Source organism: Dasypus novemcinctus, chromosome 30, assembly GCF_030445035.2.
Source record: "Dasypus novemcinctus isolate mDasNov1 chromosome 30, mDasNov1.1.hap2, whole genome shotgun sequence".
NCBI classification, from domain to species: domain Eukaryota; kingdom Metazoa; phylum Chordata; class Mammalia; order Cingulata; family Dasypodidae; genus Dasypus; species Dasypus novemcinctus.
Window position 1 is genome coordinate 17846919 of NC_080702.1, and position 14520 is coordinate 17861438.

The following is a 14520-nucleotide window of genomic DNA, read 5'->3' on the forward strand; positions in this document are numbered from 1 at the left end:
AGAATTTGGAAAAAATTTTAAAAAATTTAAAAAAACAACTAGGATTCAAACCAGTGGTCCAGAATTTTTCCACCAATTGGTTATTTTATCTTCAAATCAATCATTACAGAGGAATATAACTATAAAATGCTAATCTTCCTTATAATATAATATGCATTAATTGGAATACCCTTGAGAGTTTATAATCAGGTTAGACAAGAGTTTTTGTTTTTACTTCAGAGTCAAAACACATATTGAGACTACAGTCATCATTATCTCTGTTTTTATCATATATTTTCAACAGAATTGACACTAAATTTTTGGAGGGTAATGTGGAATGTTAGAAAAGGATATGCACTTATCAAACTCATTTTAGGTGTAAAACAATGGATATCTCATTTAATGTCAAGATCTGGATTACAAGGCATCTATGCACTGAAGACTATGCTAGGATACTAGAGAATATTTAAAATGAACAAAATGGCAGCACACTTGGCTCAGTGGTTAGGGCATCCATCTACCACGTGGGAGGTCCGCAGTTCAAACCCCAGGCCTGCTTGACCCGTGTGGAGCTGGCCCACGCGCAGTGCTGATCCGCGCAAGGAATGCCGTGCCACACAGGGGTGTCCCCTGCATATGGGAGCCCCATGCACAAGGAGTGCGCCCCGTAAGAAGAGCCGCCAGCGCGAAAGAAAGAGCAGTCTGCCTAAGAATGGCGCCTCCCACACAGAGAAATGACACGACAAGATGACGCAGCAAAAAGAAACACAGATATCCGTGCTGCTGACGACAACAGAAGTGGACAAAGAAACCAGACGTAGCAAATAGACACAGAGAACAGACAACTGGGGTGGGGGGGAAGGGGAGAGAAATAAATAAATAAATAAATCTTTAAAAAAAATAAAATGAACAAAATATATTCTCTTTAGTCAAAGGAACAGGAACCATGACTATATTGTACCTGCTACAACCCTAGCAGCTGGCAACCTAGCAGAGATCCTGGCACATTGTAGCTGCTCTATAAATGAATGCTAAATGATATATAAGCATGTCCTTTACTATAAAGTATAGAAGTTCTTCTTTACTAAATTAATCCTTTAATCTGTTATATAAATTTGTGGGATTAATTTGATGTTAGTAGAAAGAATCTTATACATGGACTCAAAACAATCAGCCTTAAGAGAAAAATTTATTCCAGGATAAATAAATTTGTCTTTATATTACTAACAATTTGGTCATATACATACATGTATATGTGTTAGCAGTTTATCTCAAACTATTTAGGCAGTTCTTCTATGTTGTCAGCTCAGGCTGATAAGTTGGAGAATAAAGATAAAGTAATATAAACTTATAGGCAAAAATGGTTAAATGAATTGATTGTGTATGATGGATGATGGGGGGGTGTGATATTAGACTGGCTAGTTTTCTAAATATTATATCATTTAGTCAATTACTTCAAAAAATCCCCACTCTTGTCCTTTTATGCTACTACTCCAGTCCTTCTATGTTACTATTCTTTGATCTAGCAGCCAAATACTGAATTCCTGCCTTAAAACAAAAAGGAAAAGTTTGCACATAATGGATCTGTTGTTACAGTAGCCACTTTTTGCCACTGGAATTGATCAAATTATGAACCAAGAATTCTTTTTTGATGAGAAAGCTGATCTTGACCATGCAAACTTTATTATCTGATAAACATGTAGAACCAAATATATGCAGGTAGAATAATTTTCTTAACATTTTTTTCACAATTTCAAATTCTAAAGATAACTTATGGACCATGTCTGATTTTTTTATTGAAATGAGTTATCTTCTGATTCCCTGACAAATGATGCTAGACCCAAATTTACCTTTTGATTTACTAGCACGCATTAGTAGAACACAGACGATCCCAATTATGACCAGTAGAACCACAATCACAGGTGCTATCACAGGCCAGGGTGAAACCCCGGGGAACAAGGCATCTGAAAGACAAGGATCATCTCATATGAGAGTCAGTTTGACAACAGGTGACTTAGCTGTTAATTATCAATCCCCAGATGTTTTATCCTAAGAGATATTACTAGGGGCCATTCCTAGTCAAGCTTCACTGCAATTCTAATGAATTCAGATTCAAGAATCCTGCAGAATTTCTTGTATCCCTGTTTATTCCCAATGTTCAGAAATACAGGACACACAATTTTGAAATTACAAAGACTTTAAATATGCAAAACTTATAAAAATAGTGTAAAAGATACCCAGGTATTCACTGTTCAGACTTTATAAATGCTAACTTATCATTATATTTGTAACATATCATTTTTATAATAAAATGCTGCTATCAAGGCACTCTCATTCAGGGATTAACTTCATTCAAAAGTTCTCAACTATATTATTGCAAATGAATTAACTAATTTTTAATTAATTCATTTTGAATTTGTGTCTAATTATATAAATATGAAGAAGCATTTTTAAAAATTTCATAGTTAATCTTCAGCATCCAGGTTTTCAAGAGCTTTCTCTTATGGTGACTTGAGAACATTCATTTGTTCCTTTCCTAGTTCCTTTTCCTTTCTCATTTCATACTCATCATGTTTTAAATGTACCTTAATTTCTTTCTTAACTGTAAAATATTATAAGAAGGCTTTGGTTATTTGTCTTCTTCTTTATCTTTCTAAGTCTGTTATAAAAATAAAAAGTAATAATTTTAGCATATGAACTTTTCTCTCACATTAAAACTTAAATTCTCCTTTTAATTATCTTAATTAAGTGTGGCTTTCAAAACTGAAGCACACAAGAAATAATGCTTTACTTGTTAGTAAAATTCATGCAATATTATTTTATTTATCCATTTTGCAAAAATAAATTTTGGACTAAATGCTTTGTTAAGTAATGAGGATTAAAATAAGATGCACTGTCCTCAAAGGGATAAAACTCTACTTGGAAAAATATTGAAACGTACACTGAAAATAATGTGAGGATAAAGAAAGGGACACTTAATACAGACTAGGTTGATGAAGACATACTGAAAAGGGAGGTATTAGGGTTAAGTTTTGAAGGATCAAAGAGAAAAACATAGTTAAAAGAAAATTGAGAGAACATGGATAGGGAGATTGGTGGGTGCTAGAGTAAGGAGGTTGAGAAGGAAAGAGGAGAAAAATATCAGCATGGAGAGATATCCTAAGGTAAACAATTAGGAAGAGTTGCAGGGATGCTTTTGGGCAAAATTTTATTTCTTTGAACAATCATTTTGAGTATTTACAGAGGGTAGATTGAGTTGCCTGAGTGCTTGTCCACCTATGATATGAATTTTACCAGAACATCCTCATAACAATCTTATCAGGTAGACCATATTATTATTCTATTTAACTTTCCTAAATTAAGTTTCCTTAAATCTTTTGAGGTTAGGCACAGAAACAATGCTACTTCCTCTATGTCATAAAGCTGGTAGTTGGTGCTGTCAGGAATCAAGCTCAAAATGGTAAAATAAAAAAATGTTATGAATGTTTTCCTTACCAAGTGGGCTTAGGGTAAGAATAGAAGGACTTTGAGTGATTCCTCAAAACGTTCATTATCCTTACATTGCTTTAGCATATCCTATGCATTTTTAGTATATTAAAATAATGGAATCTATTCGACTGATAAAGGGATACAAAACAGAACAAAAGTGTAATTTTACTAAACTCCCACATAAGAGTTACAAATTCTAGGTCTATTGGTCAAAGGTCTTTGCCAGCTATACCTTCTTGATCAGTAGCAAAACCTCAGGATGCTGATCTTGAAGGAACTGACCTGTCACAGAAATGTGCACTTCCCTTTCCACACCGAGGACTGGGTTCCTTATGTAACAGGCCACATTTTCTTTTGAACTTTTGTCCAGCATTATAGATGTCTCCACATGAAACATGCCATTCCTTCTTGATGTTTTGGTTTCAGGGGCTGGTGCCAAGCGCTCTCCTTGCAGGTCTCTCCACTGTACCTCGGGCTCTGGGTACCACCCCATGGATGTGCAGGTCAGATTAAGCCCTTTGGTTTCACCATGGTCAATGTGAATATGAGGGGCTGTTCCTGAGCCTGGAAAATGAAAGGAAGACAAAGTGCACTTCTTTAAGAGTTTAATACATTTCACATGTGCCAGTGAACATAAGCTTATTAATGAAAATCTATGGATCTTAACTTTCCTGTGTTGTCATGAGGTTAAAAAAAAATTATTGACCTGCAAGGACTGGGGAGAGATGTAAATTAAATAAGCTATACCAGCATTATAGTATTTATCTAATACTAAGCAGTTCCATATCATTTTTCCCCTTTTCTTCTCTATCTTTGTCAAGTAACTCATAATTTTATCTGATGATTGCTCAAGTTGTGTCACTGAACACTGTATCAGTCTTGTTGTAGCCAATGAAAACAAATCATTTTGTTTTTCTGAAGTAGATAGCAAGGTGTTTTAGGGACTAAAATACCATTCATCATTTTTCTAGAGCAGTTCTTTTAAATAAAGTGCCTTGTGATTAGGCATGTTCTTTTATCATCATAGTCAGTACCAAAGACACTAAATATAATTAGCTATTGAACTCTTGCAGTGGAACTAATGCAAGCAAGCAAATGACTTTTAAATTTTAATTAGTATTAATTATACTCAAGTGGCAACAAGTAGCTACCATAATATTGACAGAGACAGACAATCTGAAAAAAGGCTTCAGTTTTAAATATCTTGGAGAGGGAGGTCAATCTCCTGGGGAAACAGAGTGGACAACCAAACTCCTATAGGAAGGGGATCTTCAAAACAACCAACAAGCAAATGATCTACAGACTCAATGCAATCCCAATAAAAATAAATACATCATTCCTTAATGAACTAGAGAAACGAACTATGAAATTTCTTTGGAAAGGAAAGAGGCCCCAAATAGTCAAAGACATATTGAAAAAGAAAAAGAAAATTGGAGGAATCACACTACCTGACTTCAAAACATACTACAAAGCTACAGTAGTGAAAAAGGCATGGTATTGGCACAAGGATAGACACACTGACCAATGGAATTGAATTGAGAGTTCTGATATAGATCCTCATATATACAGTCATATGGTATTTGACAAGGCCACCAAACATTCTCAACTGGGAGAGAATGGCCTCTTCAACAAATGTTGCCTAGAGAAATGGATAGCCATATGTACAAGAATGAAAGAGGATTACCAATTTACACCTTATACAAAAATCAACTCAAGATGGATCAAAGACCATAAAGACCTTGGAAAGCAAAGTAGTGAAGCATTTACAGGAACTTGTAATAGGAAACGACTTCATGAACTTCACACCAAAAGCAAGAGAAGCAAAAGAACAAATAGATAAATGGGACTTCCTCAAATTTAATGCCATCTGCCCCTCAAAGGAGTTTGCCAGGAAAGTGAAAAGAGAACCAACACAATGGGAAAAAAATATTTGGTAATCATATATCTGATAGAAGACTTATATCTTACATGTATAAAGAACTCCTATATCTTGAAAATAAAAAGACAAACAGCCCATTTAAAAAATGGGAAAAAGATTTAAACAGACACTTTTCCAAAGATGATATACGAATGGCTAAAAAACACATGAAAAAATGCTCAAAATCCCTAGCTATTAGGGAAATGCAAATCAAAAAAAACAACGAGATACCATCTTACTCCCATAAGACTGGCAGCTATCAAAAAATCAGAAGACTACATGTGCTGGAGAGGATGTGGAGGAATGGGAACATTCATCCACTGCTGGTGGGAATGCAGAAGGATCCAGCCATTCTGAGGACAGTTTGGCAGTTTCTCAAAAAACTAGCTATAGATTTGCCATATGACAGCAATTCCACTGCTGGGTATATACCCAGAAGATCTGAAAACAAGGACACAAACTGAAATATGCACACCAATGTTCATAGCAGCACTATTCACTATTGCCAAAAGTTGGAATCAACCCAAATGCCCATCAGTGGATGAATGGATAAATAAAATGTGTTATATCATTGATTATATACTTTGGATAGAATATCTAGAAATAGCAGCTATGTACAATTAGGGAAGCATAGAAAGATTAAGAGCTGAGGAATTGTCTTGTTTCTTTCTCTGATTTTTTTATTATTATGAATATTGAAATAATGAAAGTGCTCTAATAATGACTGAAGTGATGAATGCACAATGTTGTATTTATAGCAAATACCATGGATTGTACACCTTGGAGGAATTGTATGCTTTATTTATATGTACCAATACATAAAAGTCAAGGATACAAGCAAGCTGAACATGAAAGGATGGTAAATTTTATACCATGCAAGTAGTAATCAAAGGACTTCTAGGATGGCTACACAAATACTGGATAAAATATACTTTCAGTGGAAAACAATTATGAGGGACAAAGATTGTCATTATATCTGATAAATGGAAAAATTCAACAGAAAGATGTAACATGTGTAAATATATATGCACCTAAAAATGGAACCAGAAAATATCTGAAGATTTAGAGAGAAATTGACAGTTCTACATTAATAATAGGAGATCTGAGCACATCTCTTACCATAATGAATTGAATATCTAGTAAGAAGATCAGTAAGGAAGTACAGAATTTGAATGATATACTAAACCAACTAGACCTAACAGAGATATATAAATCATGTCATGCAACAAAAACAGAATACCCATTCTTCTCAAGTGTATGTAGATCATTCTCCAGGATAGGCCATATGATTGGTTACAAAACCAGTCTTAATAAATTCAAGTATATTGCTAGCATACATTCTATTCTCTCTGACTAAAAATGAATGAAGTAAGAAATCAATAACAGAGGGAGAAATGGAAAATTGACCAATATGTGGAAATCAAACAGCATAACTTAATACATTTTATTTTGAAAGCAGCTTTAGATCACATTAATGTTACAATGAAAATATAGGAACCCCCATACACCCCAACCACTCCCCTTCTCACAATTTCCCATTTACATCTTTTTTTAAAGTGTGGTACATTTGTTAAAATTCATGAACACATATTGAAGCATTGTTACTAACAATAGTACATTATAGATTACATATTGCACCACACAATTTCATAGGTTTTAACAGAAGGTATATAGCTGTATCCATCATTGCTATTTCATGCAGAACAATTCCAATGTCCCCAAAATGTCCTATATTACACCAATTCTTCCCTCCATCTCCCCTTAGAAACTCAGGTGGCCACAGCTTTATATCATTTTTATAAGTTCTTCCATTGCTGGAATTATAAGTCTACTTTAGACCACAGTTACATTCTCCCTTATGTTTGTTCATTACTTAATCTTGAGGATTTTGGGATGGTGATTCCCACTCTATTTCTGACTGTGAGGGGCTTAGATTCCATGGGGCAGATGGATGGAACTGCCTTGCTTGCAGTTGTAGATATTCTCTGACATTTTTATGGGCATTTTCCATCATCATCCTTTTGTGAGTTTTCCTGGGCAAGTCCAATGACCTGGGTGGTAGATGTTGCAACTCTGCTGACATTCAGACCTCAACTGGCATGTGAACATACAAGATTTAAGTCCCTGGGACAGATATTTAACAAGTATAATGCTAACTATTGGTTCAAATAAAAGTGGCAGAAAAGCCATATGTAGTGAAATTATAAATGAGTCTAACTCTGTTTACATTGGGGAGCATATATTCCAAAGTACGACCTACTGACAGGGTGTCAAATTCCTGAGATTGTCTGCCCTGCCTATAGTGTCTAAATTCTCTAGATCTCTCAAGAGCGCTGCTATTTGAGGCATTGTTTACTGTGGAAGTCAATGAAATCCTCCTGAGATGTGCATTTAATCTTTTTCCAAATGGATCACTAGTTGGTGCTTGGTAATTCTCCCTCAGAACCAGGGAGGCTCTTCTTCTGGAAGTCATGTCCCACAACCAAGAAATCATTGGGTAAAGGAGAAAATCAGAAGATAAATTAGGAAATATCTTCAGGGTAAGTGCAAATGAAAACAACATACCAAAATTTATGGGACACTGTGAAAGAAGTTCTGAGAGGAAATATTATAGTATTAAAGAGCAGAGAAAACTGAATTAGAATCTGTGAAATTGGAATGATACATTATTTTACTAACAATCTAGAAATGCTTGAGCTTCCATTATATCCAGGGGATTACAAAGAAGAAACAAAGGTTAGCTGAAGCAGACTAACATACTAATGATCTTTTTCAACAATGACAAAGACTGCTTTGCCTAACAGGAAGGAATGAGTAACAAAGAGAACAAGCTGACAACATAAAAGTCTGCTGATCTCAGCAGAGGGTCACATTCTTACACCACCATCCTGCTTGTTAATTAAATAACTGTAACTCAAGGACTGGAAAATCCACAGAACTTGTAGTCTACATAGTTCACATCATCTTTGTAGCACATGGAGCTAAAATACTAACCATCTTTAATATCCCTTTTATCCCTCCCCATTCCTCCACACTTTCCCATTTTTTTTAAGTGACCATATAAGCTGCTGCCCTTTGAGTAGAAACATCTTTTGGTGCCTCTCTTGCTTTATTGCAGCTTTACCTCTATAAATTCTATATCTCCCTTTTAAGTCTGTTTATTTAATCATAAATGCAGCAGCACTTGTTGAGAAGTGGGATCCAAATGTGGATGCCAGACAATACCTCTAATGCCTTGGTGAAAAGCATGATACATGCAAGAATCCTTTACAGTCCTTTCTGATTTCATAGCCTGGATCAGTGAGCCACGGGAGTCAATGAGATCCTGCTGGGATGTGCATAAGCATAACCTTTGGATTGACCTCCCAACTCACTTTGAAGTTTCTTAGCCATATAAACTCATTTGTCTTTCCCTTTTCCCCTTTTGGTCAAGATCCTTTTCCAGGTGCATCGCTAGTTTATATTTGTTAGTATTCCCTTGGTGCCATGAAAGCTTATCCCTGGGAGTCATGTTCCATGCTGGGGGGATGGTAATGTATTTATATGTTGAGTTCAGCTTGGAGAAAAGCCATATTTGAGCAACAAGGATGTTCCCAGGTGGCAACTCCTAAGCAATCTATAATAATAGGCTGTTTCAATTTTAATAGTAAGTTTTTATATGTATGGTAACCATTTGTTTTTAATTTTCCCTCTGGGTTCTATCCTAGTTTAACTACATTTCTATAACAATATTTCACAAATACTAATGATGATTCAGAGGGACTTGTAAAAATTTGATCTTATCCTTCATACTTATAAGGCTGAATGCTCAAACCTTTGCTAATTAATTTACAGAATGCTGGTAAAAGTCATATAAAATTTTAGATAAATGAAAGTATTTAATAAACAAAGTAAAGATTCTTTTAATACACTGCTCACAATCATATAGTAAAAATATAGTATAATCTAAAATAAATATTTAAATGCTTACTATATATGACCTCTAAATAAACGTTGTTCATTTAAGGAAAAAAAAAACTTTTAAGTTCTTTATATACTAATTTTGTGTGTGTATATAGGTATGTATATAATTTCAAAGGATTTCACAAAATTTAAATAGAAAATAACTTTAAAAGTTTCAAAAATGTATATAAAATTAAATTGTATGTATTACATTATTTTCTTACAAACAGTGTAATACCTATATGTTTCATTAATCCTTGTTAAAATTGTATATTACAGTTTTAAAGTACATGAAGATGTTTTAAATTGCATTAATACAGTATTTTAAGTATTTCAACAAATCTGCCAGTACAAAATGTGTTTTCATAGATTCATGTGTATAGTTCCCCTACATTATTTAGAAAAAAACAAGGAATAATAGTAAAACACTTAACAACATTAATATTTTCTGTTGTGTTTCCATGTTAACTGTACTTAAACCTGGAGAGCCACATTAATAGAACTAGTGCTGGTAAAGTTTAGTAACTTTTGTACTGACTAATTTTATAAAAAGAAAACAAAAATGCTGACTATTTTTTTAATAGGAAACTTTATTTATTTAATTTTCTAAGATTTATTTTTAATTTATTTCTCTCCCCCTCCCTGCTCCCCCCAGTTGTCTGCTCTCTGTGTCCATTTGCTGTGTGTTATTTGGTGTCCACTTTTATTCTTGTTAGTGGCACCAGGAATCTGTGTTACATTTTTTTGTTGCGTCATCTGGCTGTGTCAGCTCTCCATGTGTGTGGTGCCATTCCTGGGCAGTCTGCACTTTTTTCACACTGGGTGGCTTTCCTTATAGGGTGCACTCCTTGCGCGTGGGGCTCCCCTATGGGGGGACACCCTTGTGTGGCACGGGACTCTTTGCATGCATCAGCACTGCGTGTGGGTCAGCTCATCACATGGGTCAGGAGGCCCTGCGTTTGAATTTTGGACCTCCCATGTGGTAGGCGGATGCGCTATCCGTTGTGCCAAATCCGCTGCCCTGACTCCTTTTTTATGCATGCAATTAAGCCATGGCTTAGCCCAAAAAACAACCATACCCCATACCTTCCAAAAAAGGTACTCCAAAAATTTGTCCTTATAGATGTTTCATAAATGTTTTTTCACTGAAATACTGATTAAATAGTAAACGAAACAAGCAACAATTCTGACAATTTTGCTTTACTTAAGTATGTTCTTCCTAAATGTATACAGATTTATTGATCAAAAAAGTTAATGTTTCATCTACTAAGTGTTTAATAGAAAAAAGGAAAATTATGTTTGCTTTTAACTAAATTATGTCATTATTCTGATAAGTTTATTTTGGGTAGTAATTGTATGTTGTAAAATGTTTAGAGATAGTTTGCAAAATAATTTTAGTAACTTATATATGTAAAGTATATAGAATGCTTATTTTTCAATTAAGGAAATTAAGAGCTTGAGTATGCTTCTTAAAGAAAAATCCCTCAGCTGTCCTTAAAGGCCAAATTAAGAAAAATCTGTGCTTCAAAGATAAGATGCATTAATCTTCTAAGGAAAAACCTCAGTTTGTCCAACCCTATGCTAAGTTCCTTGGTCATATTGCTTCCTTCAAGAACTCTCACTAGACCACACTTCCCTTAAGGCCATACTTAACTTTCCAGAATGCATAACCAAATGACAATACCTTGTCTTTCTTGGGCTCCCTGGATATTGATTTTTGTGGGTCCCTTGCTTTACTTCCATTGCCTAGCCTTTTAAACTTTCTTCAAAATCTCCCAACTATAACTTTCTCACTCTTGTATCCTATCCTTTCAGCACTCTTCTCTCTGAAGCAAGGGCTCTTAGAACCCTCTTCTCTGGCGATTCCTAATTACTCCCTTACCTTTCAGCTGTTTGTAACTGAAAAAGGAAAGAATCCATGTGGGGAACATCCCTAAGTTGTGCTGACCATTTTCACCCCATCTGCTATTACAGTCAGACTTTGGATGCAGTAACTAAGAATCTTCCCTCCTGCCTATGCACAGTCATTGTCACTGGATTTTGTTTCAGGCAGTCACTTAAATAATCCTTGGCTTTCACGGTTTTTATGTACCATATTGTGGAGCCTCTGGTAAAAATCCGTCATTTCCAGCTTTTCTCTACATACTCACTTTCAGACCAAGAAGCATCCGTGTTAAACAACACTAATGTTTCACAATAAACTTTATTGTTTCTCAACTTTGACACGTTCCTCCCCAACTTGCTCACCAGATATGACTCTGAGCCCCAAAACAGACTTGCTCTTCTTGATTCTGTTCTGAGTCAAGGCCAGACCTCACTAATACCCCTCTGAGAAAAACCTGAAAATGTCTTGTTTTACAGATATATGCTATCATGATGAAAAGGGACATCTAGTTGCAGGATATAGAATAATACACTTCTGAAATTTAGAACATGTCCCCTCCGTGTGGCTTCCTCAGCTCAACAGTCTTAACTCACAGAGTTTATGCTGGCCTGCTGCTTGGCAAAAGTACAGCAATTACCATTTATACAGACAGTCACTATGCCTCTGGAAACACCAAGGTTTCTTTACATGACATGCTTTGGCCAGTCCATTAAAAACAAGGTTTCGTTACGTGAATTTCCTCAGTCTTTTCTCCCCAAAGCAATAGCAACAGTGAAAAGTGCAGAGCAGAACTGACTCAGAAGAAACCAAAGGATATGTCATAGTGGACACTGGCCCTGGACGAGGTGCAAGTATGAAACACCAAGTGAACTATTGGAACTTACCAAGCAACCTTGCCTTCTCCCTCTGCACTGGTGCAATGGACCCTAAAAGATGTCCTTAAATGATATTGTAGAAGCTCAGAAGACTGTATTTGCCCAAGATCTTAAAAATTTGGAAGGCCAAGGGGGGCATAAAAACCCCAGAGTGGACTTTGGGTCAGCCCATATTGTCTATTCATCCTTCCAGATATCATCACTCACCCAATGATTGCTCACCTTCACACTCACACCCACTGGACTCCCAGTAAGCTTGAAAATCTTCCAAGAATGTATTGGTGGGGAAATTTTAAATCTGAAATCAAGAAGGAGTTGCAAACTATAGCCTCTGCCCTCATTGCAACCTGGCTCAACATTTTTTTACTTGCCCCTGGAATGTTTCCACCACCTCAAGGTTTTTTGAGATTTGGCAAATCAGCTTGATCCAACTCCCACCTTGTCTATAATATAAGGACTACTTTGTTTTAGTCTGTAAGTTCTCTCAGTAAGTAGATATTTTTCCTGTAAACATCTACCACCTTAAAAGCCAAAATTCTATTAAGAAAAATCATCACCTGGTAGGGAGTTCCTTGAAAAAACCATAGTGAATGTGCACCCACTGTATAGGACAACTCCTTTCTAAACTTCAACAATTTCACCCCTTCTGCATCACCTTCACTGTTCCTATTACCCCCAATCAGCAGGGCTTGTTGAAAGCATCTGTGGTCTAAGAAAACAAAAAAGGGAAAGTTACTGCATGATTTTCCCTTGCTTGTGTTAAAGTTCTCCCCTAGTCCTCATGAAGCTTACAGAGATGTCCTTTAGGTCTTTACCATCTTCCCCTTATGAAATAGTTAATGGCAGACCCAGATCCTTATTTCCCTGGTCACAAACTGCTGACATTAGCTCCTTACTGGCTACCTCCTGCCAAAAACTCTCACAGACTCTGAACTCTCAAAAAGTGTTTTTGAATCTCTACAGATATCCCCAAATCGATACCACATGTACATCCATTAGTTCAGGCATATTGAAAATGGCATCTTCAGAAGCATGGACAAAAGCCCCAGTGGAAAAGACCCTTTCAAGTCCTCCTTAACATCCCTAATGCCACAAAGTTCTAAGGAATCAACTCTTGGATTCACCTTTCACATCTAAAACCAGTCCCATTCCCCAAGTGGACTACCGAAAGTATCAGAGATCTGACACTTTGGCCCCAGTGGGTCCAGAAACAGCCAGCATCTGCCACAAACAACTCTCCCAAGACTCTCAACTTGGGTTGAGTATACTTTAAAAATTACTCTTGGTTATTTTTTTGAGTAATCCATAATTCTCCCCTGAGAGCAAGAATACCCTAATTTCCCCTCCCCAGGAACTCTTATTAACTCTGTTTTCTTCTATTTGCTGCAGTAAGCTCCATTGCCTTTATCTAGATTGTAGCAAATATAGAATTCCCTAGCCCCATGACCCCTACACAATTCTTTTGTTTCCCTGTCTCCCCCACTTCACCTACAACTGGAAAAACAGCCTTATACTTAACATGTATCAATTTATCGCCTCTGGGTTTAATCTCTCAAACTATTGGGTCTGCCATAACAAAAACACAAGCAGTCCAATCCTTCCTTCATGGAATACCCCTCTCTAATATTTCCATCATGATTCTTTCCCAGTGGGAGTCTCTAGTATAATCCAGCAATTGAAGTGTCTTCCCATGATATATCAGGCTTCACCTTCCTTCAGAGTCTCATTCCACCTCTATCCCACCAAACCCCTTCCCCTGTTTCTTTATTTACTGTATGAAAGTTTTTATCTGCACCACCAGTTGAGAAGGTCAAACTATTGACAATACCCAAGTCAAAAAGTCTGCCCTAGACCAGAAGGTGCTCCCTTAGCACTCTCAGACTCATCCAAAACTTGCTCAAGCATACTCACCAAAGTCAACCTGACATTCCTAAACTTCAGACTCTTTCAAGAACCAAAAGCATTGCTATGTCCCCTCAGGTTGTACCTTCCTATACAATACCACTCTATGCCTATAGCATTTTCTTGTTTTCTCACTGACCTGTCCAGAGTGAGGTAGGCAATGCACATTTAGCTTTGTAATAGATCCCAACTTCAATCCTTGTAACTTTACTTTTCTCATGAGAAATAAATGGGTTATTCGTTTAATTCATACTAAATTAGGGCTCGGACTCCAACAGTTAGCCTCCTAGAAAGGTTTTGAATACCAAGAAAACATTATCCATAACTTTAGTGCCACGCTTAAAGTTGTAGCTCAAGAAACAAGGAAGGAATGCGAGGACTAATACTCCCCTCAATTCCCTCAAAGCCCCTTGGATAACCGATTAACTTTAGATTACCTACTGGCAGAAAAAGGAGGTATCTGTTTTGTTGCCAACACATCCTGTCATACTTGGATCCATGATACCAGAGAAGTTGAAACAAAGACCCAG

General features: G+C 36.3%; 1 protein-coding gene across 1 annotated transcript in view; it reads right to left on the minus strand.

Annotated features, from left to right (window-relative positions):
- Window positions 1-14520, minus strand: part of LOC139437862 (butyrophilin-like protein 10) — an 84025-nt gene that overhangs the window by 56486 nt on the left and 13019 nt on the right. The window contains exons 3-4 of the mRNA XM_071212733.1: window positions 3751-4032; window positions 1830-1943 (exon numbers count right to left, since the gene is read on the minus strand). Of these exons, the coding sequence (XP_071068834.1) occupies window positions 1830-1943; window positions 3751-4032 (396 nt within the window). The remainder of the gene's footprint in view (window positions 1-1829; window positions 1944-3750; window positions 4033-14520) is intronic.